This window comes from Rhinoderma darwinii, chromosome 11, assembly GCF_050947455.1.
Source record: "Rhinoderma darwinii isolate aRhiDar2 chromosome 11, aRhiDar2.hap1, whole genome shotgun sequence".
Classification (NCBI taxonomy): domain Eukaryota; kingdom Metazoa; phylum Chordata; class Amphibia; order Anura; family Rhinodermatidae; genus Rhinoderma; species Rhinoderma darwinii.
This window is the reverse complement of record NC_134697.1, coordinates 19,925,398-19,953,121: the sequence shown is the minus strand read 5'-3', so window position 1 is coordinate 19,953,121 and position 27,724 is coordinate 19,925,398. Positions and strand designations below refer to the sequence as shown.

At 42.0% G+C, this 27,724-nt stretch overlaps 1 protein-coding gene across 1 annotated transcript in view; it reads left to right on the top strand.

The window, feature by feature from the left end:
• Positions 1 to 27,724, top strand: part of ADAM12 (ADAM metallopeptidase domain 12) — a 407,169-nt gene that overhangs the window by 330,950 nt on the left and 48,495 nt on the right. Inside the window, exons 14-16 of the mRNA XM_075843108.1 lie at positions 1,494 to 1,689; positions 23,063 to 23,171; positions 23,277 to 23,475. Coding sequence (XP_075699223.1) covers positions 1,494 to 1,689; positions 23,063 to 23,171; positions 23,277 to 23,475 — 504 coding nt within the window. The remainder of the gene's footprint in view (positions 1 to 1,493; positions 1,690 to 23,062; positions 23,172 to 23,276; positions 23,476 to 27,724) is intronic.

Below are 27,724 nucleotides of genomic sequence, written 5' to 3'. Positions count from 1 at the left end.
AGTTCGCCTGTGGTGGCGCTGCAAAGACATTTTTGCCAGGTTTCCCCACTGATTACAGCTGGAAGTTCCAGCAGTGGGCCATCATGTGATCAACTGATTGCCAGGGGACCCTTTTAACAAAAAGGGATTGTCCAGTGACAACCCCTTTTAGATTTCAATACTCTAACCATAAAAATTCTGGCAAATTCATGCATTGTTTTTGTTGGACTCTGGATACAGAGAAGTCAACACCAATCCAATGATGAATTTAAGTTTTGTGCATTTAATCATTTATATCATTAGTTACTAGTGATTTATCGTTTGGATTATTTGTTGTTTTTTTTTGTTATAGCTCATGCTACAAAAAATACTTTTTCTTTTTTTTTCCAAAAGTAAACTGGCGCCAGCATCATCTGACATAAATGAATGATAAGAGTAATGGACTTGTTTTAGACAGTGGGGGCCATTCTCCAGGAGGCTTCTTTTTTATTGATACAACTGACCTAAATGAAAACAGACTCTCCCTTCTCTACAGTTATTTTATAACAATCACTCAGATTTTCAAATAGCGCTCAAGACTTTTATCCAGTTACGGCATGTTTGTTTTGGAGGAGAATTAATCATAAAGTTTTTGTTTTATGGTCTGAAAGAGCCAAAAACATGCCTGTTCTAAAAAATTTTTTTTTCTTATAACCCCGACACTAGGGAAAGTTCTACGATTCACTGCCAAGGACGCTGAGATGTTACAGAACATACTCATCCTCACATTCATTGTATTTAGTATTGTATTGGATTTTTTTCCGTCATGTTGTTATAGAGGAAACCTCCAAATGGATCCTATTTAATTCAATGGGACTGAAACGGAGGTCAAGTGCATCATGTTCCGTCATGGGCGACATATGATTGATGTCAACTTCTCCTCCGCTTTTCAATCAGTTTAAATCTGTCCCAGAGCCAAAAAATATACTACCAAAAATGCCTGTGTGAATCCAGCCATAGATTACATTCACACGGTAATAATATTGCTTTGTGTGGGAGTCTTGTGTTCCATATGCCAATTTGAATGCTCTCTTAGGCCTCTTGAAAATGGCCATATTACAGATCTGTACAAGGTCCAAGTTTTATAGGTGCTATATTAGGGATCCATACAAGTCTAAAGGCCCATGCGGAATCCATCAATACCATCAGATGCTATATTCCACTCTATATATTCTCCCCGAGAAAAAAAAATCATGTGTGACTCTAGGAAAAGAAGCTTAGCTGCCGTCACACAACGTGATTCTCCATCTCAATATTAATCAGATTGGTCTAAACATGCAAATTTAGATTTGGAAGTTTTTTCGTAAATTTTTCTAAAAATAAATATAGGCGAAGATCGTCTTTAAGTGCCACTCATGTGACCTTGAACAAGCTACTAATGCATCTACTGTGGGAATAAGGAACACTGTAAATTGCTTTTGACATGGAAATGCTAACAAAACCTAACATTGCCTATTTGTCCGCTTATTTCTCAGCTGAAACCCGGTGGAACGCCATGCCGAGATGCCAGTAATTTCTGTGATCTGCCAGAGTTCTGCACAGGAACCACTGCGCATTGCCCAGCTAACGTCTATCTTCACGATGGCCACCCTTGTTTCACGCTAGATGGATACTGTTATAGCGGCATGTGTCAAACTCATGAGCAGCAATGTATCACACTGTGGGGTCAAGGTAGGTACATCTTTGACTAAAATCATTGTCTATTTTTTTGTGTTGCAAAAATTAATACACTCAATAAAATGGCCTTCTCCGATTAGGGGCAATGATAGAAATGTATACATTATGCATTCACAGTTTTTACTGTCTATGTCTAGATGGGCCGCAGCCATGGAGCTTCTTTCTAGGTCTTAGCTTGACAGCAGAAGTCTTTTAACATCCTATATTTGATTCCTTATTCTGCCCCTTCTTTAGATTTACTAATGGAAAACTTTGCACATTCTAACCTGGTCATAATAGATAAAACCATGAGATTTACAAAGCAATACGGCTACCATGGGAAAGGGGATGGACTTTAATTCAGTATGCTAAAAGATCCGGTTCTATCACAAGTCGTCTTCAAGGCTTTTCAGCCATAAACTTCGATAGCATATTATGTCTGATTGTTGGGGTTCTGACCATAGAAAAAAGATAAATCAATGTGGCTTTTTTTTCTGAGCGAGTACCACTCCCGACCCAAAGCTGTAAAAGAATTGCGGAGCTCTTATTCATGGTTTGGAAACCCCCATCAGAGTTCGGTAAAAAATAAAACATTTTTGGTACACTTACGTTTAAGCTGAGCGTCACAGACCAACTTCTACACAAAAAGTTGGGTGGTGCGACAAGACACTTACAGTGAAGGAAATAAGTATTTGATCCCTTGCTGATTTTGTAAGTTTCCCCACTGTCAAAGACATGAACAGTCTAGAATTTTTAGGCTAGGTTAATTTTACCAGTGGGAGATAGATTATATATATATATATATATAAAAAATAAAATAAAAATCACATTGTCAAAATTATATATATTTATTTGCATTGTGCACAGAGAAATAAGTATTTGATCCCTTTGCCAAACAAGACTTAATACTTGGTGGCAAAACCCTTGTTGGCAAGCACAGCAGTCAGACGTTTTTTGTAGTTGATGATGAGGTTTGCACACATGTTAGATGGAATTTTGGCCCACTCCTCTTTGCAGATCATCTGTAAATCATTAAGATTTCAAGGCTGTCGCTTGGCAACTCGGATCTTCAGCACTCTCCATAAGTTTTCGATGGGATTAAGGTCTGGAGACTGGCTAGGCCACTCCATGACCTTAATGTGCTTCTTTTTGAGCCACTCCTTTGTTGCCTTGGCTGTATGTTTCGGGTCATTGTCGTGCTGGAAGACCCAGCCACGAGCCATTTTTAATGTCCTGGTGGCGGGAAGGAGGTTGTCACTCAGGATTTGACTGTACATGGCTCCATCCATTCTCCCATTGATGCGGTGAAGTAGTCCTGTGCCCTTAGCAGAGAAACACCCCCAAAACATAATGTTTCCACCTCCATGCTTGACAGTGGGGACGGTGTTCTTTGGGTCATAGGCAGCATTTCTCTTCCTCCAAACACGGCGAGTTGAGTTAATGCCAAAGAGCTCAATTTTAGTCTCATCCTACCACAGCACCTTCTCCCAATCACTCTCAGAATCATCCAGATGTTCATTTGCAAACTTCAGATGGGCCTGTACATGTGCCTTCTTGAGCAGGGGGACCTTGCGGGCACTGCAGGATTTTAATCCATTACGGCGTAATGTGTTACCAATGGTTTTCTTGGTGACTGTGGTCCCAGCTGCCTTGAGATCATTAACAAGTTCCCCCCATGTAGTTTTCGGCTGAGCTCTCACCTTCCTCAGGATGAAGGATACCCCACGAGGTAAGATTTTGCATGGAGCCCCAGATCGATGTCGATTGACAGTCATTTTGTATGTCTTCCATGTTCTTACTATTGCACCAACAGTTGTCTCCTTCTCACCCAGCGTCTTACTTATGGTTTTGTAGCCCATTCCAGCCTTGTGCAGGTCTATGATCTTGTCCCTGACATCCTTAGAAAGCTCTTTGGTCTTGCCCATGTTGTAGAGGTTAGAGTCAGACTGATTAATTGAGTCTGTGGACAGGAGTCTTTTATACAGGTGACCATGTAAGACAGCTGTCTTTAATGCAGGCACCAAGTTGATTTGGAGCGTGTAACTGGTCTGGAGGAGGCTGAACTCTTAATGGTTGGTAGGGGATCAAATACTTATTTCTCTGTGCACAATGCAAATAAATATATATAATTTTGACTATGTGATTTTCTGTTTTGTTTTTTTTATATAATCTATCTCTCACTGGTAAAATTAACCTAGCCTAAAAATTCTAGACTGTTCATGTCTTTGACAGTGGGCAAACTTACAAAATCAGCAAGGGATCAAATACTTATTTCCTTCACTGTAGGTGCCTAATGTCACTATTGGCAACAGTTGGTGGTTCTCCTCAGGAGACACGAACCACCCATCCAATTCAGTAGGATGGCTGAAAAGTTTGAGGGGCTTTACAAAATGCGCATTACATGTCGCACATTTAACCCTTCATGAGCATGCTATAGATGTCGTTGTTTAAACCTCCAATGGTTCATGACCGTGGCGCTTGAAGTGTCTCAAATGAAGATCGGAATGGAAAGTGACAGTCGTATATGGAAACCCGGAATATTAGTTGTGCTAGAGACTACTGCTCTTCTAAATACCGCCATCTATAAAAGCACTGCTTTATCACTCAGAGGAATCATAGTGCCAGCTTAAAAATCTGCTTTTAGCAGTTTTAGCTTAAAGAGGCTCTGTCACCAGATTTTGCAGCCCCTATCTGCTATTGCAGCAGATAGGCGCTGCAATGTAGATTACAGTAACGTTTTTATTTTAAAAAAAACGAGCATTTTTGGCCTAAGTTATGACCATTTTTGTAGTTATGCAAATGAGGCTTGCAAAAGTCCAAGTGGGTGTGTTTTAAAGTAAAAATCCAAGTGGGCGTGTATTATGTGCGCACATCGGGGCGTTTTTAATACTTTTACTAGCTGGGCGCTCTGATGAGAAGTATCATCCACTTCTCTTCAGAACGCCCAGCTTCTGGCAGTGCAGGCACAGCGTGTTCTCGAGAGATCACGCTGTGACGTCACTCACAGGTCCTGCATCGTGTCAGACGAGCGAGGACACCGGCACCAGAGGCTTCAGTTGATTCTGCAGCAGCATCGGCGTTAGCAGGTAAGTCGATGTAGCTACTTACCTGCAAACGCTGATGCTGCTGCAGAATCAACTGTAGCCTCTGGTGCCGGTGTCCTCGCTCGTCTGACACGATGCAGGACCTGTGAGTGACGACACAGCGTGATCTCTCGAGAACACGCTGTGTCTGCACTGCCAGAAGCTGGGCGTTCTGAAGAGAAGTGGATGATACTTCTCATAAGAGCGCCCAGCTAGTAAAAGTATTAAAAACGCCCCGATGTACGCACATAATACACGCCCACTTGGACTTTTACTTTTAAACACACCCACTTGGACTTTTGCAAGCCTCATTTGCATAACTACAAAAATGGTCATAACTTGGCCAAAAATGCTCGTTTTTTAAAAATAAAAACGTTACTGTAATCTACATTGCAGCGCCAATCTACTGCAATAGCAGATAGGGGTTGCAAAATCTGGTGACAGAGCCTCTTTAAGCCGATATTAAGATATAGATAATTTTTTCTATGTCTAAAAAAAATTCCAATAGTTCGAGTTGTTTCTCTGAGTTGGTAAAGTTTCTCATATAGCTCCATGGAAAAGTGGTTAAAACCTCTCTGGTAGTGTATTCACGGAGCCTTGCAGACACAGGAAATGCCCTGTAAGACAAAGAATTATACAAGAGACACAGCCGGAGGATTCGGGAAGAAGAAGCGCAGCGAAGACTCTAACCATTAATTATCCCAGTTGGATTGACACATTGCAGCGTCAGGTCAGGATTGTAGATGCTGGAAAACATGTTTAATTTGGGGCTTCCTGAGTCGAAAACTTCCTCAGGAAATGGTGTTGACTCAATGCTTTATCAGTGTTTTCTACTCGGCTCATTTGCGGCCCCTGATAAACATGTTCTTATTTACACATGATGATGTAACCAGCGATTACTTCCTACAGTAACGGCCTGACAGCTGTTTCCTTTTACCCCTGAGGTCAATCCTCTGTCATTAATCTTATAATGGGGGCTTAGTTTGTCGTACAGACAAAAAATTTAATATTAATTCTTAGTCTTTTAACCTCTTACGTGTAAAGATATTTAGCAAAAATCAAATCAATTTCCCCATAAGGAAATAGTTTTAAAGATTGCAAAAAATATTGTGATTAAGACTTCCAAATTAATAATAATTCCCCCTTTCTGTTTTCTAAGCAGCAGCCTGAATAAGTTTGAGATGTTGCATAGCAAAACTGGGCATTGCCCGTGGGTGACAAGGGCAGGTCTCTATGTTCTTGGTTTCTAGGGGCTTAGTCAACAAAAACTCTAAAATAGGCATTAGATATTCCATAAATGTTTAATTGTTGGAGTTTCGACTACTACGACCCCACAATAATGGCCCCTTCTTTCTGAAACAGTACCACTACTAATCCAGGAGTGTATTGGGATTGCAACTGTCTCATTGACTTGAATGAGGCTATTGCTAGCACATTTCTAGGTTGGAATTCGTATTTTTTTTTTTTTTTTTTTTTTTTTAAAGGCCAAAGAAGCCACATCAATTGTTCTAGTGGTTGGGAGGGTCCCATTGGTCAGAACTCCACCTACCAGACATTAATTTGACATCAATATTTATGGTGGGAAAACTCCTTTAAGTGACTACCAACTGGAGATAAGATGTTGAGGTAGGTAATGCCGCTGAAAAGGATAAACCTGATAAATTGTCGTGCCCATTCTGCTTGAAGGGCCTAAAGAAGGTAAACATGATCAACCCTTGTCAAACCAAGGGTGCGGTAGACAGTGTAAATCTGTTGCCTAAGGTCCCACCTGGAACTAGTTCGGTCTCTGAGAAAGTGCAAGTCACAAAGGGAGGAAATCAAGAAGAGGACTGACCAAGTACCCTCAAGTTTATATGAAGACACGGCTTTCAATAGTTGTGTTTGTTGCATGAACTATATTAGTCACCTGGGGAGAAGAAATGATCAGAAACCTGAATGCTGGTACGTAGGTCAGTAGACCAATATATATCTTCCCTAGTAAAGCATGGAATAAAGTGATTTTCTGTCCTTCCAATTCATGTGTTCATGTGGAGAGGATTCATTTTTGGTCTACATCCAAGTCTCTAAATTTCATAGTCTCACAGAGAAACTATGATCCACTTTGTCATTGCCCAAATTAGATCTACAGCTCAGTCTGCTGACCGTTTATGGTCTAATCAAGTTCCTTTCAAACCCCATAAAGTCAGTGACTAAGCAGAAGGTTTTCTCAGTGCTGGTTTATAAAGCCGGTGTTGCTTGCCAGCAATTGTACAATGAGAAGTTCTTGCTCATCCCAGACAGAATGTGAACATTCACCGGTCATCATCCTCTCACTCATGCAGACAAAACTGCTCCATATATTACCGTAATAATGTAAACTAGACCTCATTTACTGCTGGCCCCCAGAAAACAAGGTAATAGAGGTGTTGGATTGCAAAGGCTTAAATGTCTGCAAAAAGTTACCTTTTTTTGAAGAGGAAATTCCAGAGGAAGAGGAAATTCCACCCTATATAGTTTCACACATCCCAATCTGCACAGTAAAGGACTATATACGTATATGGGACAAGTAGTTGTGTGGGAACCGCAGAGGTTTTCCTTTCCCTTAGGCTAGATTCACACCAACGAGTGCAAACTCGGACGTGAAATACGGCCATTTTTCATGTCCGAGTTGCACCCGTGTGGGTCTCGTTTTCACAGATCCCCATGGACTTAAGGCTACCGCGGGATCCGTGAAAACGGAAGAAAATAGGACATGTTCTATTATTCAATGGACCCTTCACTCGGTCCGTGGAAATGGCCCCAGTGAACTACATGCGTCCGTGTGATGGCAGTTGTTTTAACGGCTGTCACACGGACATATACTGCGGTCGTCTGAATTTGGCCTTACACATAGGAATGGAGCTCTTCTAAGAAGTATAGAAGACCTGCCGAGTTTGAATGCAGCTCCATGCCACACAATATCATGATCCCAAACTTCATGAATTTGTTTTCTTTATTAATTTCCCCTATATACATATTGTACTCCATTAACAGGTGGAATCAATATGTAAAAAATGTCACCCTCAAATAATATAAATATATAAAGATACATAATAATATTTTTTTTCAGACATTTCTAAGTTAGCTTGGTCTTACAGATCGATTTCCAAGGGAGATAGTTCCTATATCTATAGCTCTATGTGGCCCCTCTGCAACATACGAAAAAAAATCCAGATCTTTAAGGCTCCATGCACACGACCGTATTTTTCATTCATAATTATGGACCGTAATTACGGACCCATTAATTTCCATAGGCTACGGACACCTTTCCGTATTTTTACGGATGGGTGTCTGTACCGTGGAAATAATAGAACATGTCCTTTTTTTTACCATAATTACGGCATGGACTCCCCATAGAAGTCTATGGGTGCTTCCGTAATTACGGATGACTACGGATGTGCATCCGTAGCCGACCCATAATTATGGAAGCGTTGCTATGCGACGCCAGGGGATTACCCAAGATTCCTCCCTGTTTTTTTGCGGATCCGTAAATACGGATGAATTACGGGTGCACTACAAACTGTATTTACGGACACCATTCCGTATATGCGAATGATTTACAGATGACTATAAATTACTACGCATCCGTATTTATGGACATTATTTACAGATATAGGAAATCTACGGTCCCATGCACACAGCCGTGCCCGTAATCACAGCCCGCGATTACGGGCATTGGCAGCAGAGGACAGACTCACGTTTTACTTTTACAAAGTATGGAAGCACGGCCCATAAAATGCAAAAGAACGGACGTGTTCCATAATTTGTGGTACACTTCTACGGCCTGGACACCCTCCCACAAATATACTGTAAAGTATCCATGATCAATTGAAATGAATGGGTCCGTAATTGCATACCGTAATTACAGTCCGCAAATACGGATGATTGTTAGGGTTGTGTGCATAGGGCCTTAATGGCACAAAGTAAATGGTGTGCCTATTGTAGATTTTGCATTGGGGCCCAGGAGCTTTGTTATGGCTTTTCTGACCTTATAGTGCACACAGGGTGTGTAACATAATTGTCCACAGACCTTGATTAGACTTGTTATGTAGAGTAAAGGCCCTTTTACAAGGGACAATTATTGGGCAAACGAGCATTCACAGAACACTCGTTCCCGATCATTGCCCTGTGTAAACAGGGCAATGATCAGCCGATGAACGAGCAAACACTTGTTCAAAGCAAAGTCAATTAGTTATGTGGCGGACAGGTTGTAGATAATACAGTAAGACTAAAGGGGGTTGTGATGCTTTGAGTGAGAGTAGAGTCCCCCATTCATAACCTCCATCAATTAGACAGAACAGAAAGCAGCTACAAAGAGTGTCCCTAGCTCAGGAGAAGCTGGTATGTCCATGCATGAGGTGGACAGCTCATTGAGTTCAGTGGTTGTTATGCAATGCTTTATTTCCCCTGTGGTGGCAGTGTAGGATAACTAACCACTTGCTGCCATGTTCTCTGCAAATCACAGCTGATTGCTGGGATCTCCTCAATGGGACACCCTATAATCAGGTTATTTTTAGGGGGTCCTTCTAACAAAAAGGGTTTGTCGAAAGTGAACAACTCCTTTAAATCTTAATTATTGTTTTACCGTACTGGGATAAAAAAAAATTATGTTCTCCCCTTTAATGTTTTTGTTTAAATATCTTTGAATGTCAAAAACACTGGAAAAAAGAAAACAGTGAAAACAGAGAGCGAGAAGAACGGTGGCAAGGGTGTCGAGCCTCCGGGTCAACTGCTAGATCAAAGAAAAGTATTCTACAACTTTCTTTTTTAGATAACATGTTTAGTTAACGGAAGAAGAAGCTGTTTAAATGAATCATCAAAGGATGCGGGATAATAACTAATCCAAATTTAGGCTTTAAGACAACTAATATACTTGACCCCTTTTAATTTACTATTATCCGGTTACTTTTATTCTGGATTAATGACATGTCAATGGGAAAGCCAGACCTGAGCAATGGATTGCCTACAAGCACTACAGATATTATTTATTAATCTATGACCCCTTAATTTTTTATGCTGCTTGTGAAACTGCGAATGTTTGGTTTGTAAATGATACCTCCTGGACCGTTAAATACTCTCCTATTTTCTGGACTATTGAACGTCCAGTCAATTGCAGGTCATCTATAGTCCCTCTCTATAAAATATAAACCAATTGCTTTTTATGGTTACTTGTTAAATTCCATTGCTGACTACTTTGCATTTTTTTCCATGTTTGGAACCCTGAAAATGCCTAGACATGGGTGATTACATATTTACATTTAATTTGGGACTGATTTCCCTAATGTCCAGTTGTTTGTTCCTCCCAGCCTCTAGTCACTCATGCTTATTGTAGTCCCTATATTCGGATGCCCAGTGTCCCTCAGTCTTATCTTTGTCCATATATATTAAAGTTGAGATCCAGGACTGGAAAACATGGCTACTTTCTTCCAGGAATAGCACCACACCTGTCCATGGGTTGTGTCTGGTACTGCAGCTCAATTCTAATGAAGTGAATAGGGCTGAGCTGTAATAGCACACATAACCTGTTGACAGGTGTGGCACTGTTTTTGAAAGAAATCAGCAATGTTTCTAAAATCCTTGACAACCCATTTAATGACCAGTGTTTTATTACCTACAGACCATTGGGCCCAGTGGCTGATTAAGGGAAGTGTGATGCTTCTGCTCCAATAAGTGTATAAGAGATCAGTGCAACAAGATAGCTGGCATGGAGTCACTATCATGTGAAAGCTGCTCCACTGCCTTTTGAATGATTGAGAAGACAGGAGCAACATGTAAACCCTTTATCCCCGAAGTTTTGGTGATGTGTTATCAATACATGTCCAGCACTTCTGCCGAATACTGGTTGTCTGTTATTCGGACTTGTAGCAACAAAGTGGCCTTAAAGCGTAACTATATTGTCATAAAACTTTTGACATGTCAAAGGAACATGTCAGAAGTTTCGATCGCTGGGGGTCTAAGACCTCGCACAGATTGATAAAACTAAGTGGCAGAAGCGCTGATGCAAGCGCTGTGCCGTTTTGTTTATGATTGGCTCTGCTCGGCTTTCCTCGGAAAGCCAAGCAGTGTACGGGATCATTAGAAAGTCTATGAGCCTGTACACCACCCGCTCAGCTTTCCGAGGAAAGCCGAGCAGAACCGATCAGAAACAAATCGATACCGCTCTCCCCTGAGCGCTTGTGCCGCTTTGTTTTAGCGATCAGTGGGGGTTTCAGTGATTGGATCAAAACTTCTGACATGTCACTATGACATTTCAAAAGTTTTCTGAAAGTTTAGTTACACTTTAGTTAAAAGAATTAAAAAGTAACAAGACAAAAACTCATTAAGAGGTTAAGAGTCATCTCACGTTACCAGGGGCGTAGCTAAAGGCTCACAGGCCCCGATGCAAAAGTTCTTATTGCCCCCCCCACCCCGCAAACTCCTCATGGCCGACGGTCCGCAGCTTTCAGCTGCATCGCTGGGTCTCCTAAGTGACCCAACAATGCAGCACTAGCAGCCGGGGGCGTCACTAAGGCTGGGTTCACACACCCTCTTTACGGACGTAATTCGGGCATTTTAGCATTGAATTACGTCCGAAAATGCGGCTCAAAAGCGTTGGCAAACATCTGCCCATTCATTTGAATGGGTCTTACAATGTTCTGAGCCGACGGTCATTTTTTTTACGCGCCGCTGTCAAAAGGCGGCGCGTAAAAAAGAAGTGCCTGTCACTTCTTCAGACGTAAATGAAGCAGTTTTCCATGGACTCCATGGAAGAACAGCTCCAATTACGTCCGTAATGGACGTAGCGAAAGACGCCTGCACATGCCTTTACGGCTGAAATTACGGTGCTGTTTTCTCCTGAAAACAGCACCGTAATTTCAGCCATAATGGACGCTGCCGTGTGAACATACCGTCAGGGCTTAAAGTGTCAGGGGAAATAGCCCCAATACATATGTGTCCGCCCAAAAAAAAAATGTGTGTATAGGAGACAGCATAGCATATCTATAGCACTACGACCCTATAAACTATGGATAGGATTAGATACATTGGCTCAGCAGACAGTATCACACATGATAGGATTAGATACAGTGGCTCAGCAGACAGTATCACACATAGGATTAGATACAGTGGCTCAGAAGGCAGTATCACACATGATAGGATTAGATACAGCAGCTCAGCAGACAGTATCACACATGATCGGATTAGATACACAGCTCAGCAGACAGTATCACACATGATAGGATTAGATACAGGACTCAGCAGGCAGTATCACACATGATAGGATTAGAGACAGTGGCTCAGCAGACAGTATCACACATGATTGGATTAGATATAGGGCCCAGCAGACAGTATCACACATGATTGGATTAGATACAGGGCTCAGTTCGCTGACATTGCGGCTCCAGCGCTGGACCCAGGAAAGGTAAGAATAATAATTTTGCTTCTTCATGTGTTACTGATTATTTTTGTGTGTTTGTGTTTTTTTTACAGGTTCGGTTGTTGGACTTCGAATTCGAGGACTTCAATGACGGCGGTTTTTTTATTCTCAATAAAATGGTTAATGAGGGTTGTGTTTTTTTATTTCAATAAAATATTTTTTCTATGTGCTTGTATCTTTTTAAACTTTATTATCACCGCCTTAGTAATGTCCGCTGGCTGATTGACAACCTCCATTACTAAGGCGGGGCTTAATGTTAGCAGGTGCAGAGGCCAACACTAACCCCCATTATTACCCCGGTACCCACCGCAACCAGGGGTACTGGGAAGAGCCGGGTACGAACCAGTACCTGTCCATCTGTAGTGACAGCCAGGCACCGGGGCGGCTGCAGGCTGGTAGTATTAGGCTGGGGAAGGCCAAAAACAGTGGCCTTTCCCACCCTGGTAATGCTGCCTGCTGCTGCTGTGTTTTATCTGGCTGGTTATGAAAATTGGGGGGGACCCGACATCGTTCTTTCCAATTATTTTTTTATTTTATTTTTTTTAAATGACGTGGGGTCCCCCCCATTTTTCATAACCAGCCAGATACAATAAAGCAGCAGCAGCCTAGCATTACCAGGGTGGGAAGGGCCACTGTATCTGGCCTTTGCCCTCCTGATAATACCAGCCTGCGGCCACCCCAGTGGCCGACCATCACTACAGATGGTCAGGTACTGGATCGTACCCGGCTCTTCCCAGCACCCCTGGTGGCGGTGGGTACCGGGGTAATAAAGGGGGTTAGTGTTAGCCTCTGCACCGACTAACACTAAGCCCCGCCTTAGTAATGTACGCAGTCAATCAGCCGGCGGCCATTACTAAGGCGGTAGTAATATAGTTTAAAAAAAAACACAAAGACATAAAAAAAATATTTTATTGAAATAAAAAGAAACCCACACAGCCCTCATTAACCATTTTATTGATTATTTAAAAAAAAAGCCGTCTTCGAAGTAGTCCTGGAATCCGCCGTAGTCCAACGACCGAACCTGTAAGAAAACACACAAAAAAAACGATTAGTAACACATGTGTTCGGCTTAGATACAGGGCCCATGTGTGATACTGTCTGTGGGACCCTGTATCTAAGCCTACCACAACGTAGGCTTAGATACAGGGTCCAGCAGACAGTAATCTTATACAGTATAAGATTACTGTGTGCTGGGGTCCTGTATCTAAACCTACAGTGTGGTATGCTTATATACAGGGCCCAGCAGACAGGATCACGCATGGGCCATGTATCTAAGCCTACCATGTGATTGGCTTAGATACAGGGCCCAGCAGACAGCATCACACAATCTGTGATCCTGTCTCATGGGCCCCCTAAGCCTGCTACATCGTAGGCTTAGTGGTTGTGCAGTCCCTAAACATTGATGGCCTATCCTCAGGACAGGCCATCAATAGCTGATGTGTCTCCCGGGATCCGCAAATCAGCTGTTTTGAAGGGGCCGCAGCGCTCGTACGAGAGCTGCTTCCCCTTCATTTCACTACTCCCTCACACTGTGAATCGTCGACACCGATTCACAGTGTGACCGGAATGAAGGGGAGCAGCTCTCGTACGAGTGCTGCGGCCCCTTCAAAACAGCTGATTGGCGGGTCCCGGGAGTCGAACCCCGCCAGTCAGGGCTAATCTTACCTTCCTCTTCAGCCGCGGCGGTAGTTCTGTCATCTCGATGCTGTGCGCGGCGCATAGCGCTGTGATGGCATGCGCTGCGCACAGCGCTTGACGTCAGGACCTCCGCTGCGATACGGAACCAGGAAGGTAAGTACAGTCTGTTACTATAGTAACAGGGGTCCGCGGCCCGAGTTGCTATAGTAACTTTTTATTGATGTGGTGCGGGGGGCTGTGGGCCCCCCTGGCTTCGGGGCCCGGTCGCAATTTCGACCGCTGCGACCCCTATAGCTACGCCAGTGCACGTTACTAAACGTGTCTGAAAAAATCTTCAATTACATAGCTAATCAAAAATATAGGTCACCTCTGCCGTGGAAGAAAGGTTGGCTGATCAGATTTCCTTCTGAATTCCTTCAATTTTATCACGCCCTACATCAAGGAAGTCCTTAAAGGGGTTGTCTAGTTTAGAAAACCTATTATATACCCTATAAGGGAAATCTGAGCTAATAAAGTTGGGTCCTCTGTTCAGGATCCTCATCTCATGGCCAAAGTGGAAAGCGACTACAAAGAGCGTTTCTCACTCTGAGGGACCCTTTCCTGTATTACACACACAACCCATTGGTTTAAATAGGCACTGTGCAATGCTTAATTTCCCCTGTGGTGGCGCTGCAGGAAATTTTAACACTTACTACAAGGTTTCCCCATTGATTGCAAATGATTGCTGGGGGTCCCTGCAGGGGGACACTTTGTGATCATCTTATTGTCAAGAGACCCTTCTAACAAGTAGGGATTGGAAAACCCCTTTAAAGAGGACCTGTTACCTCTCCTGACATGTCTGTTTTAGTGAATACCTATATTCCCCATTAAATTACAATTCCGACACATAATTTCTTAGAACTTAGCGTTTTTTCATTCCTCTGTTATTCCTCCTAGAATTGTATAAATTGATAACTGGGTATTACCGTTCTCAAAGGGGTGTGTCCCTACACAGTCTCACTCTGCCGGCACTGATTGGACAGTGTTAGACTGTGTAGGGACAACCCCCGACTGGAAACACCCAGGTGTCAATTTATTCATTTCTATGAGGAATAACAAGAACGGCAGAACATATAGTTCTAAGAAAAGATTCTCCAAAATTGTAATTTCATGGGGAATAAAATTATTTCATAAAACAGACATGTCAAGAGAGATAATAGGTTCTTTTATAATCTGTCCATACACATTCGATTAAAGTTGGCGGGATTCTGTCAAAATCCGCCAACGTCCTAATGTCTATGGAGGCAGATAGACGCTCCTCTGATGTATATGCATATGTCGAAAGACAAAAAGATTGGGCGTGTAGGATCTCAACATACCAGATCCAATGTTGCCCTTAAATAGGCCTACTATAGTCTCAATATAAATAAATGTAGACAAACTGAGCTTCTAGTGACTCGCCATAGACATGAGATATCCAGATATCCAGACAATTTTGGTGTTAATCTTTGGGGGTCGATATACATTAGATTTCTAGCCAATTCGACCAAAATTAGCTGGATATGGCAATGGCGTTCCGCATTTATAGGGTGAACAATAGAGCCAACTGAGTTTTCAGACACCTCGTGCCCACCCAACCACTGAATGGCAGCCTCTGCTGTGCACATGTTTAGGTAAATGATCTACTGGGAGTGATTTGAGTATCATACATCTTATTCTGTTCATCTCTCAGATGCAGCAATGAAATTAATCAATATTAAATACTGCAGATCTGCAACTAAAACCCATCATTCTAAAAGCCCTAACACTCCGAAGTAACAAATCTTCCAATCTGCCAAGACCGTTTAGCGCTCCCGCTCCGGGTGATTTATATTTGTAAAACATCAAACCTACAGAGGTCTAGTTAAACTTGCCCCTGATAATTTCATCCGGAAGGCCTGTGCTTTTAAGTAAGGACACCTAAATGAGATTGAAGGAGTGAGAAGCATATGAATATCATCGGCGAAAACATGCTAATTAACTTTCAAACTAATTAGTGAGAGAGAGGCTGTAGAATTCATTATTCTTCTGAGGAGCCATGGGGTTTGCAGGTGCTTACAAAATGCACTTTGTAAAGGAATCAAAAACAAACTTTGGAAGAGCCGTATTATTGTATGGAAAGCAGATGATGATTGGGTTTAAGTCATAATGGTTGATATATAATGTCTTATACGGTGCCTGTGATGCAGAAGGCTCTCGACCACTACATAACATCCTGCACCCGGAGGCAACCGGAACATCTAATCGATACAGGGTCCGGGTGTCGCACCCCCACGATCATATATTGATGAATTTATGACCTATCCTGTGGATGGGTCATCAGTTTAAAAAAATACCCCCGAGCCTGGACAACCTCTAACTGTTTCACCTATAAAGGGGTTATTACACGAGTAAATATTGCATTTCCCAGTTAGGCTCTGTTCACATCTGCGTTGGGGTCCCGTTCTGACGTTCCGTCGGAGGTTTCCGTCAGAACGGGACCCCGAGCAGACACAAATTGACACCGACGGAAACCAGAAGTTTCCGTCTCCATCACCATTGATTTCAATGGTGACGGAGCCGGTGCCCTTGGTTTCCGTTTGTTTCTGACAGAAACCTCCAACAGAACGTTAGAACGGGACCCCAACGCAGATGTGAACAGAGCCTAAATCACACAAAACATGACCATTTTTTTTAACTAGAATCATTAAAAAAAAACTCCTGTACCTATTGTGGTTATATGCTTATAGCGCCCCCTGGTGTTATTTTGATTCCCTCTCAGAGGATATCCACCTAAGGCTAGGGTTATATGGTGACTTTGGTCGCATGACATCAAGTTGCACACAAGACGTGCAACAATAAAATTTACCATTTTGTCTGCTGTCGCACTACTTTTTTAGAATTCGATTTGGTCGCAGTTTGCATGAAATTTAGGCATTCTGACCTAAAAAAAGAAAAATTGCTGTCGTATCGCAAATGTGCTACAGTCGCATGTGATATTACGTTAAAGTCTATGCAGGCAAAGTCGCATGCGACTTGCTATCTGCGACCGAAAATCAAGCTTTCGTCTTACAGTCTTGTTAAGTCACGTCATACGCAACCACATTCACAATCCTGACTTGCGATCTCACATTTGGACATTGTGATCTTTATAACGTACCGCGAAAGTCGCAGTGTGGCCCTAGTCTAATGTATCCAGTGCTGATGAGAAGCCGCTTCTAGTGCGCTGATTCTTAGAGCAGGAATCGATCGGTTGCCCGGGGACAAGAGGGTGCCGCACTGGTCACATTTAGTGCAATTTCTGATTGCAACGGCAATATCTACACGCAGTGTATTATAGAACAAAATTATTTTAATTGAAAAAAAGTTCTGTTCAACATACAAATGTCATATTTAACCATGGGAGCACCCCTTTAAGGCTGGGTTCACACGTGGCGGAATTTCACTTAAATTCCGCTGCGGACACTCCGCAGCGTTAATCCGCAGCGGAGCCGTTTGTCCATTGACTTTCACTTTAATTTAGCAGTGTTCGTTTAGACGATGCGTAAAATTCCGCTGCGGAGCATAGGCTGCGGAGCGGAATTTGGTGTCCGCAGCATGCTCTGTCTGTTGCGGAGCAGTGGCGGACTCATGGCGGAATTTCTCCATTGACTTCAATGGAGATTCTAAATTCCGCAATGAAGTCCGCAGCTGTCATGCACATGTTATGTGTGCTGCGGATGCGTCTTGCTTTTTTAACTTGACATTTCTTCATTCTGGCTGGACCTATGTATTTCTAGGTCTACAGCCAGACTGAGGAAGTCAATGGGGCTCCCGTAATGACGGGAGCGTTGCTAGGAGACGTCTGTAAATAGTCACTGTCCAGGTTGCTGAAAGAGTTAAGCGATCGGCAGTAACTGTTTCTGCACCCTGGACAGTGACTACCGATCCCAATATACAGCAACCTGTAAAAAAATAGAAGTTCATACTTACCGAGAACTCCCTGCTTCTGTCTCCAGGATCGTTTCAGTCTAAGTGACGGCTGCAGCCAATCACAGGCTGCAGCGGTCACATGGACTGCCGCGTCATCCAGGGAGGTTGGGCTGGATGCCGAAAGAGGGACGCGTCACCAAGACAACGGCCGGTAAGTATGAAATTCGTTTACTTTCACTAGGGAAAGTGCTGTCCCTTCTCTCTATCCTGCACTGATAGGGAGAAGGGAAGCACTTTTACCGCAGTCCGCAGCAGCTAGTCCGCATCAATTTACTGCACATTTTGTGCAGATCCGCAGCAGAATCTGCAACGCAGATTCTGTGCGGCATTGATGCGGACAGTTGCGGAGGAAATCCGCCACGTGTGGTCATGCCCTTATAAAGAGGGCCATGGCCAATTGTTTTACTTACCTAATCTGTATGGGTTTCCAACGTATTTGTAATAAGTAAATGTACATGATTTCTGGCAATATGATTTATAACCCCATCACCAGTGTACAAAAACGATAAAACATTTTACAATTTAAAATACATACACATTTTTAGAAAAATGTAATTTTTTTGGTAATTTTTTTTTTTACAGTATTTCATAAAAATTATTTAAATTAAAATGTAAACAGATTGCTGTTTTTAATACCTGTGGAGCAACACAGGAAAATCTTACTTGGTGTATGTTGTACATAAAAGACCATGGGCACGCTGTTACAAGGACTGATAGAAAAAGCTTCTGCCCTGGAGGCTAAAGGTTATCCCATTATCACCAACCTCCAATCAACACAGATCTCTATAAACTAATTTATTTCTTGAGAAAAAGGTGACATCGTTATAAGAAAAAAAATATCATATTCTTTTCCATTGTTTAAGTGACCTCTGTACCGCTGATATGACCCGGAACAATACTGACCTTGACACACATCTTAACACGTACGGTTGTAGTCTCTTCTCGACGCAGAATTGACTTCCTGCTATTATTGATGGGTTTAGTTATATTGCAGAAAATTTACTGCAGTCCATCCACCTATAGTGATATATTATACTGTCTTTAATTTATTATTCCCATATTATGTGAAAATATTTATTTATGTGATTAAAAGAGCAAAGCCACCATTGCTTGTAAACTGAAATCCAATGAAAGTCGAATAGTGAAAAAGGTGAAAACCTCTTTGTAGAATGTGATATCTGAAAATATGACAAAATAATTCCTTCAGTTGTCTTCTAACGTCAGGTTGTCAAAGAATATTTTCAGCCATTTTTTTTGTTCCGTCTGTTTTTGGAAAAGTTGGGTAATAAATAACCAATATTTATAGCTTTCACATTGACTCTGTCAGAAATTTGAATTGAAAATCTGCCTAGTTATTCAATGACACATTCCCCTCTTCTATATTAGGCATCAGCCCTTGTGGCTTCTTTAATGGTAGCCATATTGGTTGTCCCACATTCACATGCAGGTTTGCCAATGGAGATGACCAACTGAACCTATTTCAGTTTTGGATTAAAGCATTTATCATATTTTTCAGACTGTAAGACATGTTGGCCTAAAAGCGGCGCAAAAGTTTAGATAACCAAAAAGAAAAGAAAAAAAAATTCAGAATTCCTTAGCAGCCGAGGCTAGTGGAGAAGACAATGCTAGCGTCCCTGATGGTTTAGGCTAGTGGAGAAGACAATGCTAGCGTCCCTGATGGTTTAGGGTAGTGAAGAAGATAATGCCACATTCACCCGTGGTTTAGGGTAGTTTATGGGTTGAAGTCATTATCCCTGTTGATCTAGGGGAGTGGAAGGGTTACTTCCAACACACACACACACACACACACACTCTTTAGCCAGACTTTTTTCTTTCATGCCAGTGACCCCCCGAGACATGTCTACAAGATTGTCTGACACAATGTAATTTTTGGGGGGTTTAGTGTAAAAGAATAATATTTAAGGAAGTGCCAAGTTGTCCACATGTATGATCTGGAGGACATATAACCAGATTCTGGGGCCAAAATTAGAAGCTAAAGCATCTGAAATACAGCAACATCTGTCTGTTATGATAAATTCTTTTTAAATGGACTTTCCACTTTGGACAACTCCCTCCCGTATATATCCTATTAGGTCATATGAAGGTAATAGAAAGGGTTAATCTGATCATCTCTATTAGCTAAAACAGTCTAGAGGACCACTGACATCTGTGCCACATACAATCAGTTAGTTGTCCAGGACAATGGAGGAAATGGGTTGTCCAAAGCGGACAAAATACATAACAAGCACTGGATATGATTTTTATGTTTATAGTGTTGGGGCGAGTTGTTTGCTTTTTCAAGTACGGGGATTCAGCTGAACCTTACCATCGACATATCAGGTGCTATGGAGGGCAGATGCTGAGGAAACCTGCAGTGGTTGCTCTGTGAATTCTAGTTAACCCTCTGCGTTCCTAAAACGAACATGTACATTTACACCAAAAGGTTCAGTTTTTGGGGGCATTTTTTGGATGTCATACGTAGTACATATCTCGACCACACAGTGGGGGAGAGGTACTGTATAAAAACTGATGCCAAGGAAAAATGGAGTAGTTGTCTATGGCAGCCAATCACATTTATCCTCTAATTTTTGGTGACTCTTTGGAAAATTACAGCAGCAACCGGATTTGTTTTCCTTGGGCAGCTACATCTCTGCATCAATGTTTTTTAATGAACCTGATCTCAAATTTATAAAATCAAGGATAAGGGGAGGAGCTGCAATAGCAACCAATCAGGTTGTTGCTTTAATTTTCCAAAGTGTTGTAGAAAAATGAGCTGGATTCTGATTGGTTGCTATTGTCAACATGTCCAGTCTTCCTCCGATTTTGCTCTAGTTCTGATAAATCTTCTCCATTGCGTTGGCCTTGATGTTTGATAACCCGCAGATAATATGTAGACACATCTTAGCAGTTTTTCTGACTTGCTCGCTGTAACTAGACTGAAATGAATATGTCTCGCTTTCCCGGCATTGATTTTATTATTGGTTTACAAGAGATGTTCCCCACTGAAAGCAAGAACAGAATGAGGAATAACTTCTGTGCACCAAATTAATTTAGCATCTTGGCTTTCCTCAAGATATTCGCTTTATAGTGATGCTTGAGTAGTTTTCTAATAGCTGCCTGTGGTTTATTATTTAATATTGCATTTTTTGTCTTGTCCTAAGCTACATCTTAAATGTGAGCCGAGAATCAGTCAACTTCAACTCAACTTCAACTTTTGACCGACAACACACATCGCATAGTGTAGGCCAGACAGCGTAATGCTATTGAAGTGATTACCATGCAGATTCGATACTGCCCATCATTGTGTGTCAACTTAGTATATAGAAAATTTATGCGAATCAATTCAAGCCAATATGTCACAAAGTTTATAAAATTGGTAATTTTAGAATTGCAAGTTTATAAGTGTTAAGCAACTTCTCTCCATTTCTTTGTGATAAAGTATAACGTTGAAACTATAAACCTGCTATCATCGCTAGGAGCCCGCTGGGCATGTAGTACAGAAACAAGACATTTCTCAGCTTTAATGGAACCAAATCATATGTTTCTCATTCCTTCGTTTCTGCCTTGACCTCTACAAGTTCTAGCTACGAGAATGGCATTAAACTTTTTGTAAAATGTAATTATTATTATCTTTTTTTTTTTTCCTTTTCACAACTAATCCAGGTGTGTATGACCCAGAAAAGTTGGTGATGTTGATCCAGTAATTACCATGCCTTAAAAATTACATATTGTTACCAAGGAAAAATAAATTTAAAGAACCTTGAGAATTTATCTCCAGAATACAAAGCTGGGCTTATATGGTGGATATCTCCAGGGTTAAACTGTCTCACCAAAGTACCAGAGGATTTTCCAGTAGGCCCAGGTTCTGACACATTAATGGGCACCAGCAGAAGACAGGAGCCCTCCCCCCCCCCCCCCCACTTGCTGCTAAAGATAGGTCAGCAGTGATGTCCATGCTTCTCTTAGAAATGGAAAGATTACTACATGGAATAAGGCCCCATTCACACGGCCGTGCCCGTAATCACAGCCCGCGATTGCGAGCACAGCCGACCGCATTTTCAGGCCGTGCTCCCATACAAAGTATGGGAGCATGGCCCGTAAAACACATAAAAATGGACATGCTCCATAATTCCTGGCACAGTTCTACGGCACGGACACCCATCTGTAGCGAAATGGAAAGGTGTCCGCACCCAATAGAATTGAATCGGGCCGTAATTACGGCCCATAATTACGGCCGAATTTCGTGTGCATGGGGCCCCAGCTCTTCTTTTTCCATGTGAACAACTTGTTCCATGCATCACATTAAAAAGTATAGGTGGCCCTTGGTGCAAGCTTCATAATATGTTTTACTGAACTTGACTGTGTTCTGTCGTCGCCGTGCTTGTCTTATTCCGAGATAACTACTGGTTGTAAGACTAACCTTCTGTATCTAGACTAAAAGAATAAGCAGAATACAAAACATCTTGGCAAATTCCATGGAATACAAAGAATCTTGGGACAGTTGGAAGTTAATATTATCATGTGGTGTCAAATCTTCTGATGCTTATATATCGTGTCCTTAGCACGGTCATGTCTTCTTTTCAGGTCTTCAGTCTTCTTAGAGGCATGTTTATGATTTCTGGGATTTATCTCAATCAATCTTGATTCTGGCCATCCTCTTCCTCGCAACACTATCCTTTCCGATTAGCTGCATCTTCTTATATTGTATCCAAAATACATTTAATTCTGGTCTTCAAGTGACCACTTGTTTTGTTTTTCCTTGCGTCCATAGGGTTCACAAAAACCTTTACCAGTGCTCAACTCAAAAACCATCAATACTTTCTTGTGCCGCTTTTTCGTTGTCTGGGTTTTTTTATCCATAAAAAACCATAGAAAATTCCATAGCCTCAATAATTCTGTTTACTGAAGAATAGTTCTTTCTATTTGCCTGTTTGAGAAGCACCATGATTCCTTCCGACTGCTTTTACTTGGTAAAATTTACCTTACCCATTATTATATAATTGGACTCTAGCTTTACGGTATCGTACCTATTGTGCGTGTATTACTGAATCCTAATGCTAATAGGAGCATACACAAAAGAATCCATTATTTTAGCTTGACATAATCTTTACTAATTAAATCTATGTTTCTTTGAATCTTGCAAATCTCATAAAATTTGCAACAATTTTCATGCATTCCGTCTGACAACAGATGTCACCATCTGCAGAACATAAGACAAGGTTTTTATGGAGAAAACAAACACATGGCTAATATTCTTATATTTCAGGTGCCAAGCCCGCCCCAGGTATTTGCTTTGAGAGAGTGAACTCTGCAGGAGATCCCTATGGAAACTGCGGGAAAGACACTGCTGGATCTTTTATGAAGTGTGAAAGCCGGTAGGTTTAGTTTTATGTTTCTGCGTAGCTTATGGGATAATGTTATGTGCTGGTGATTTTAGACTTCATGGTGTAGAACAAATGGTGTTGTGTTTGTTTTCAAAGAGATGCCAAGTGTGGAAAAATACAATGTCAAGGTGGTGCAAACCGGCCTGTAATTGGCACCAACGCGGTCTCCATAGAAACCAACATCCCCCTGCAAGAAGGTGGCAAAATACTGTGTCGTGGTACCCATGTGTATCTGGGGGATGACATGCCGGACCCAGGACTAGTGCTGGCTGGTACAAAGTGTGGACATGGGAAAGTAAGTGTGTCCAAAAAAAGTGATTATTTAATGAGAAATTCTAATTGTAACCTGTATAAACCATATTTGCATTTTTCCTGAACATTTTCTAAATCAAATTTGAAATTTTGATTTGTTTTTTAAATGTCAGTCTTTTGCACCAGTCTAGCAGAATTAAATAATCTTCTGAAAATGAAATATACGGTATTAAATTTTAGTTTAATGCAATGCCTATGTTTCTATAAAGTTTTTATAAAAAAATGTTGTGCCTTCCAACTGAGGTAAAATATCATATGCAAGCATATCTACATATATATATACTTAAGAAAGGCTCCTGTGTTGAGCTGAAACGTCGTGTGTGTATATGGACCAATAAAGCACCTTTTTCTACTTTGCTTATACCTTGGAGTGCTGCCTGATTTTTGGATTTTATATATATATATATATATATAATAGCGCTGTGTTTCATATAAAAAGGAACATAATCAATGGAGGTCAGGGCTTCACAAACCCTGTCTCATTTGACACTTTTTTTCCTATCTTCCTCCGTTATTTACACATTGGTGGCGTTATATTTGGCACCCGATGGGTAAATAAGCCGCTGAACTGTCAATGGGGCGTTTCTATCTAACTAAATGGCAAGGGGGCGTGGTGTCTTTGCTCTGACACAGTCCAATCAGCTACGGACAGTGTCAGGGTGGCTTGCACGGTGTTCCCTCCCGTGAGAACACACACAGACTGAGAGCGCTCTCTGCAGAAGCACCATTGACAGTTCAGGGGCTTATTTACATATCGGGCACCAAATATAACAGCACCGATATGTAAATAACGGGGGAAGATAGGAAAAAAATGTAAAGTCAGACAGGGTTTGTGATGCCCTGACCATTACCTGCTGCACTCCGCTGCACATGTATGGGCAGGTGAAAGGTTCTCTTTAAGTTATTATGGGGATTTGCTAAAATGGTGACAGAGGGAGTTTTAATGCAACATTTCCAAGTTTCCTTTATTTTCTTTTGGGGATTTTTTTTTCCATCTGTCAGATAGCATTTTTTATGGCATTATCTGTCTTTGGGAATTGATGTTTTGAAGCATTCTTTTCCCTGCTGAGCATAAAATGTGATCATTTTAGACAAAACTGAGACATTGTTCACGCTCTAATGGGGAGACTTGCTCAGACCGGCCTGCAGGATAATCCAGACTCAGAATGTGTCCGCTGTATTTAAATAAAGGGCTAGCATGAGGAAGATTAACTCTTCACTGAACAATTATTATTTACAGTTCCGCAAAAAAAAGGAGGCTACAAATAATGTAACCAACATGTCCAAACCTCTTGAAAAGTTACAGAAAATAAATCACATAAAAAAAGCTGGGCCATGTATAAGCTTTATCTGTGTGCAATACTAATACTAAGCACCCACCCCCCTCGTGAATAGTGGGTGTGAGAGTGGTTGTTCATCAGTATTTTGCTCCAGTGTAACTTCCCTCCATGTAGCATTGTGCTTGTCTGCATCCTGCTGGGAGCTGGTGATTGAGCCTGCCCTTGTATCAATAAGTATGGCCTCTCATTTTTTTCTGTGTTTTTTAACGTAAATATGTCCCCTTTTCTGTGTTTTGTAACCCCTTGAAAGGGTCACATGATCACTCAGATGCCATTTTCTTGGGGAATCCTGCCGTCGCATAGCAACGCTTCCGCAATTACAGACGGCTATGGATGCAAAAGTCTATGGGCGAGTCTGTGCCGCAATCGCAGACAGGAATAGGACATGTTGTATATTTTGTAGATCATTTCTACGGCCTGGACACACATTCATAAATATACGGAAATGTGTCTGTGGCCAATAGAAATGAATGGGTCCGCAGGTTATGAGTAATTACGTATAAAAACTATGGTCGTTTGCATGGGGCCTATGGGTAAAGAAAAGCAATAAGGCCAGGAAGCCCCCACATTATTTATTTCCTAATAAACAAATACAATGTCCAACTCCAGTACTTGGCTTGGGTTTCCATTTTAAATTGGTTTAGATGTTTGATCTCTACCGGCTCAATCATCTTTGAGTTCGCTCTCTACAGGAGAACTCCTGGTAAAGCTGATACACTGTTCTACCTAGTGCAGGGCCTGAGGGAGTGGTGCACGACACAGGGATTCCCTGTTTGATGTTCTTTGGATCCCTGTATCACGCACCGCCCCTGCACAATATGTAACATAATGGCCTATATTGACTTAAAGAGGCTCTGTCACCAGATTTTGCAACCCCTATCTGCTATTGCAGCAGATAGGCGCTGCAATGTAGATTACAGTAACGTTTTTATTTTTAAAAAACGAGCATTTTTGGCCAAGTTATGGCCATTTTTGTATTTATGCAAATGAGGCTTGCAAAAGTACAACTGGGCGTGTTTACAGTAAAAGTACAACTGGGCGTGTATTATGTGCGTACATCGGGGCGTGTTTACTACTTTCACTAGCTGGGCGTTCTGATGAGAAGTATCATCCACTTCTCTTCAGAACGCCCAGCTTCTGGCAGTGCAGATCTGTGACGTCACTCACAGGTCCTGCATCGTGTCGGCCACATCGGCACCAGAGGCTACAGTTGATTCTGCAGCAGCATCAGCGTTTGACACAAATCTTTAGGAAAAGCACGGCCACCAATAGCCTTCTCAGATGGGATAGTTGTCACCCTAAACCCCTGAAGATGGGCATCCCAAAGGGTCAGTATATTAGAGCGAGGCGGAACTGTACCACACTGTCAGACTTTCAAATGTCGGCCAATGGTCTGAGAAAGAGATTTGAGCACAAAGGGTATCCCAGTGGTGTCTTGAAATCGGCATACCAACATGCTATTACATCAAATAGGGAGTCCCTACTGAACCCTAAAGTATCTCCAGAGAAGGACAACGTTATGAGGATAATTGGTACCTACGATGTTGCGCACGCTGAGGTTAGAAATATTCTTACCTCATACTGGGACATCCTTAAAGCGGACCCGGACGTAGGTGGTTTAGTTGGGGACCGTCCTCAGATCACTTTCCGGAGGGGCCGTAATCTTAAGGACAGATTGGTGCACAGCCATCTGAAGACACCTGCTGTCACCACTTGGCTTTCGACTAATGTCACTGGGTCATTCCAGTGTGGTAGATGCAAAGCATGTAGCTCTGTTTGGAAAAGCAAAACATTCAAAAGCACTGTGACAGGAGTCACGTTTTCCAATAGGTCGTTTATCAACTGCCTCACCAAGGGGGTGGTGTACCTGATTACGTGTCAATGTGGCATGCAGTATGTCGGTAAGACAATAAGGGAGTTCAGACGCAGGATTCGGGACCATATTTGTGACATTCAGAATAAAGCTGACACCTCTATTTCTCGACATGTATGGGACCACCACAAGGGAGACCCCTCTTCTATTAAGTTCCAAGGTATAGAACATGTCAGTATTCCTGCCAGGGGAGGTAATTGGGATAGACGTGTTCTACAGAAGGAGGCCCAGTGGATTTTCAGGATGCAAACCATCAAGCCACTGGGCCTCAATGAGTCTATATCCTACCTTCCGTTCTTATAATTTGCCTTGCCCATTTACTGTTTTTCTGCATTTATCTTTTATTGATATGCTATGGGATTGTTTAAGAGCTCATTCCTGCACTGTTTTCAGCTTTCATTCCTGTACTGTTTACCTATATTGGATCTGATGATCCATAGTCTGTCTGATCCTGGCTATTGATACACTACTTTGTTGGATTTTGTGCATTGTTTTGCTCACTAGATCCCTTGTTTTGCATACATAGCGCTTATTCCAGCCTTGGTATCGGCGCTGTATGTTCTGGCCACCTTTAGCTCCCCCTTGTTACCACTGATGCTCTATGCATCTCTTTCATAGGCTGCGTGGTTACTATGGAACCGCCCCCTGTAGGGGCGTGTGTTTTCACACGCCTTATTCCTTCATTGGACGGCCCGATACTACGCAACGCCCCTATGGGTGGGGCTTGGGTGAATAAAACTTCCGAGTTTCCACGGCGCGCGTCAGACCACCATCAGATGTCTCATATGCGCCGTTACACTAAAACGAACAGCTGAATATCAGCTGACAGGCAACTGTACGTTAATAAATTCAGGCAACTCGTACCCCTGAGGACGCTCCCCTACAAGGTGCAGAAACGCGTTGGGAGTGTGCCTGTTAACTAATCTGTGGCAATCAGATCTCATCAATATTTGCCAAGCACTCTGAGTTAGTTTATATGTGATCATTTCACCTTTGATACAATCAGGCATCCATGAATG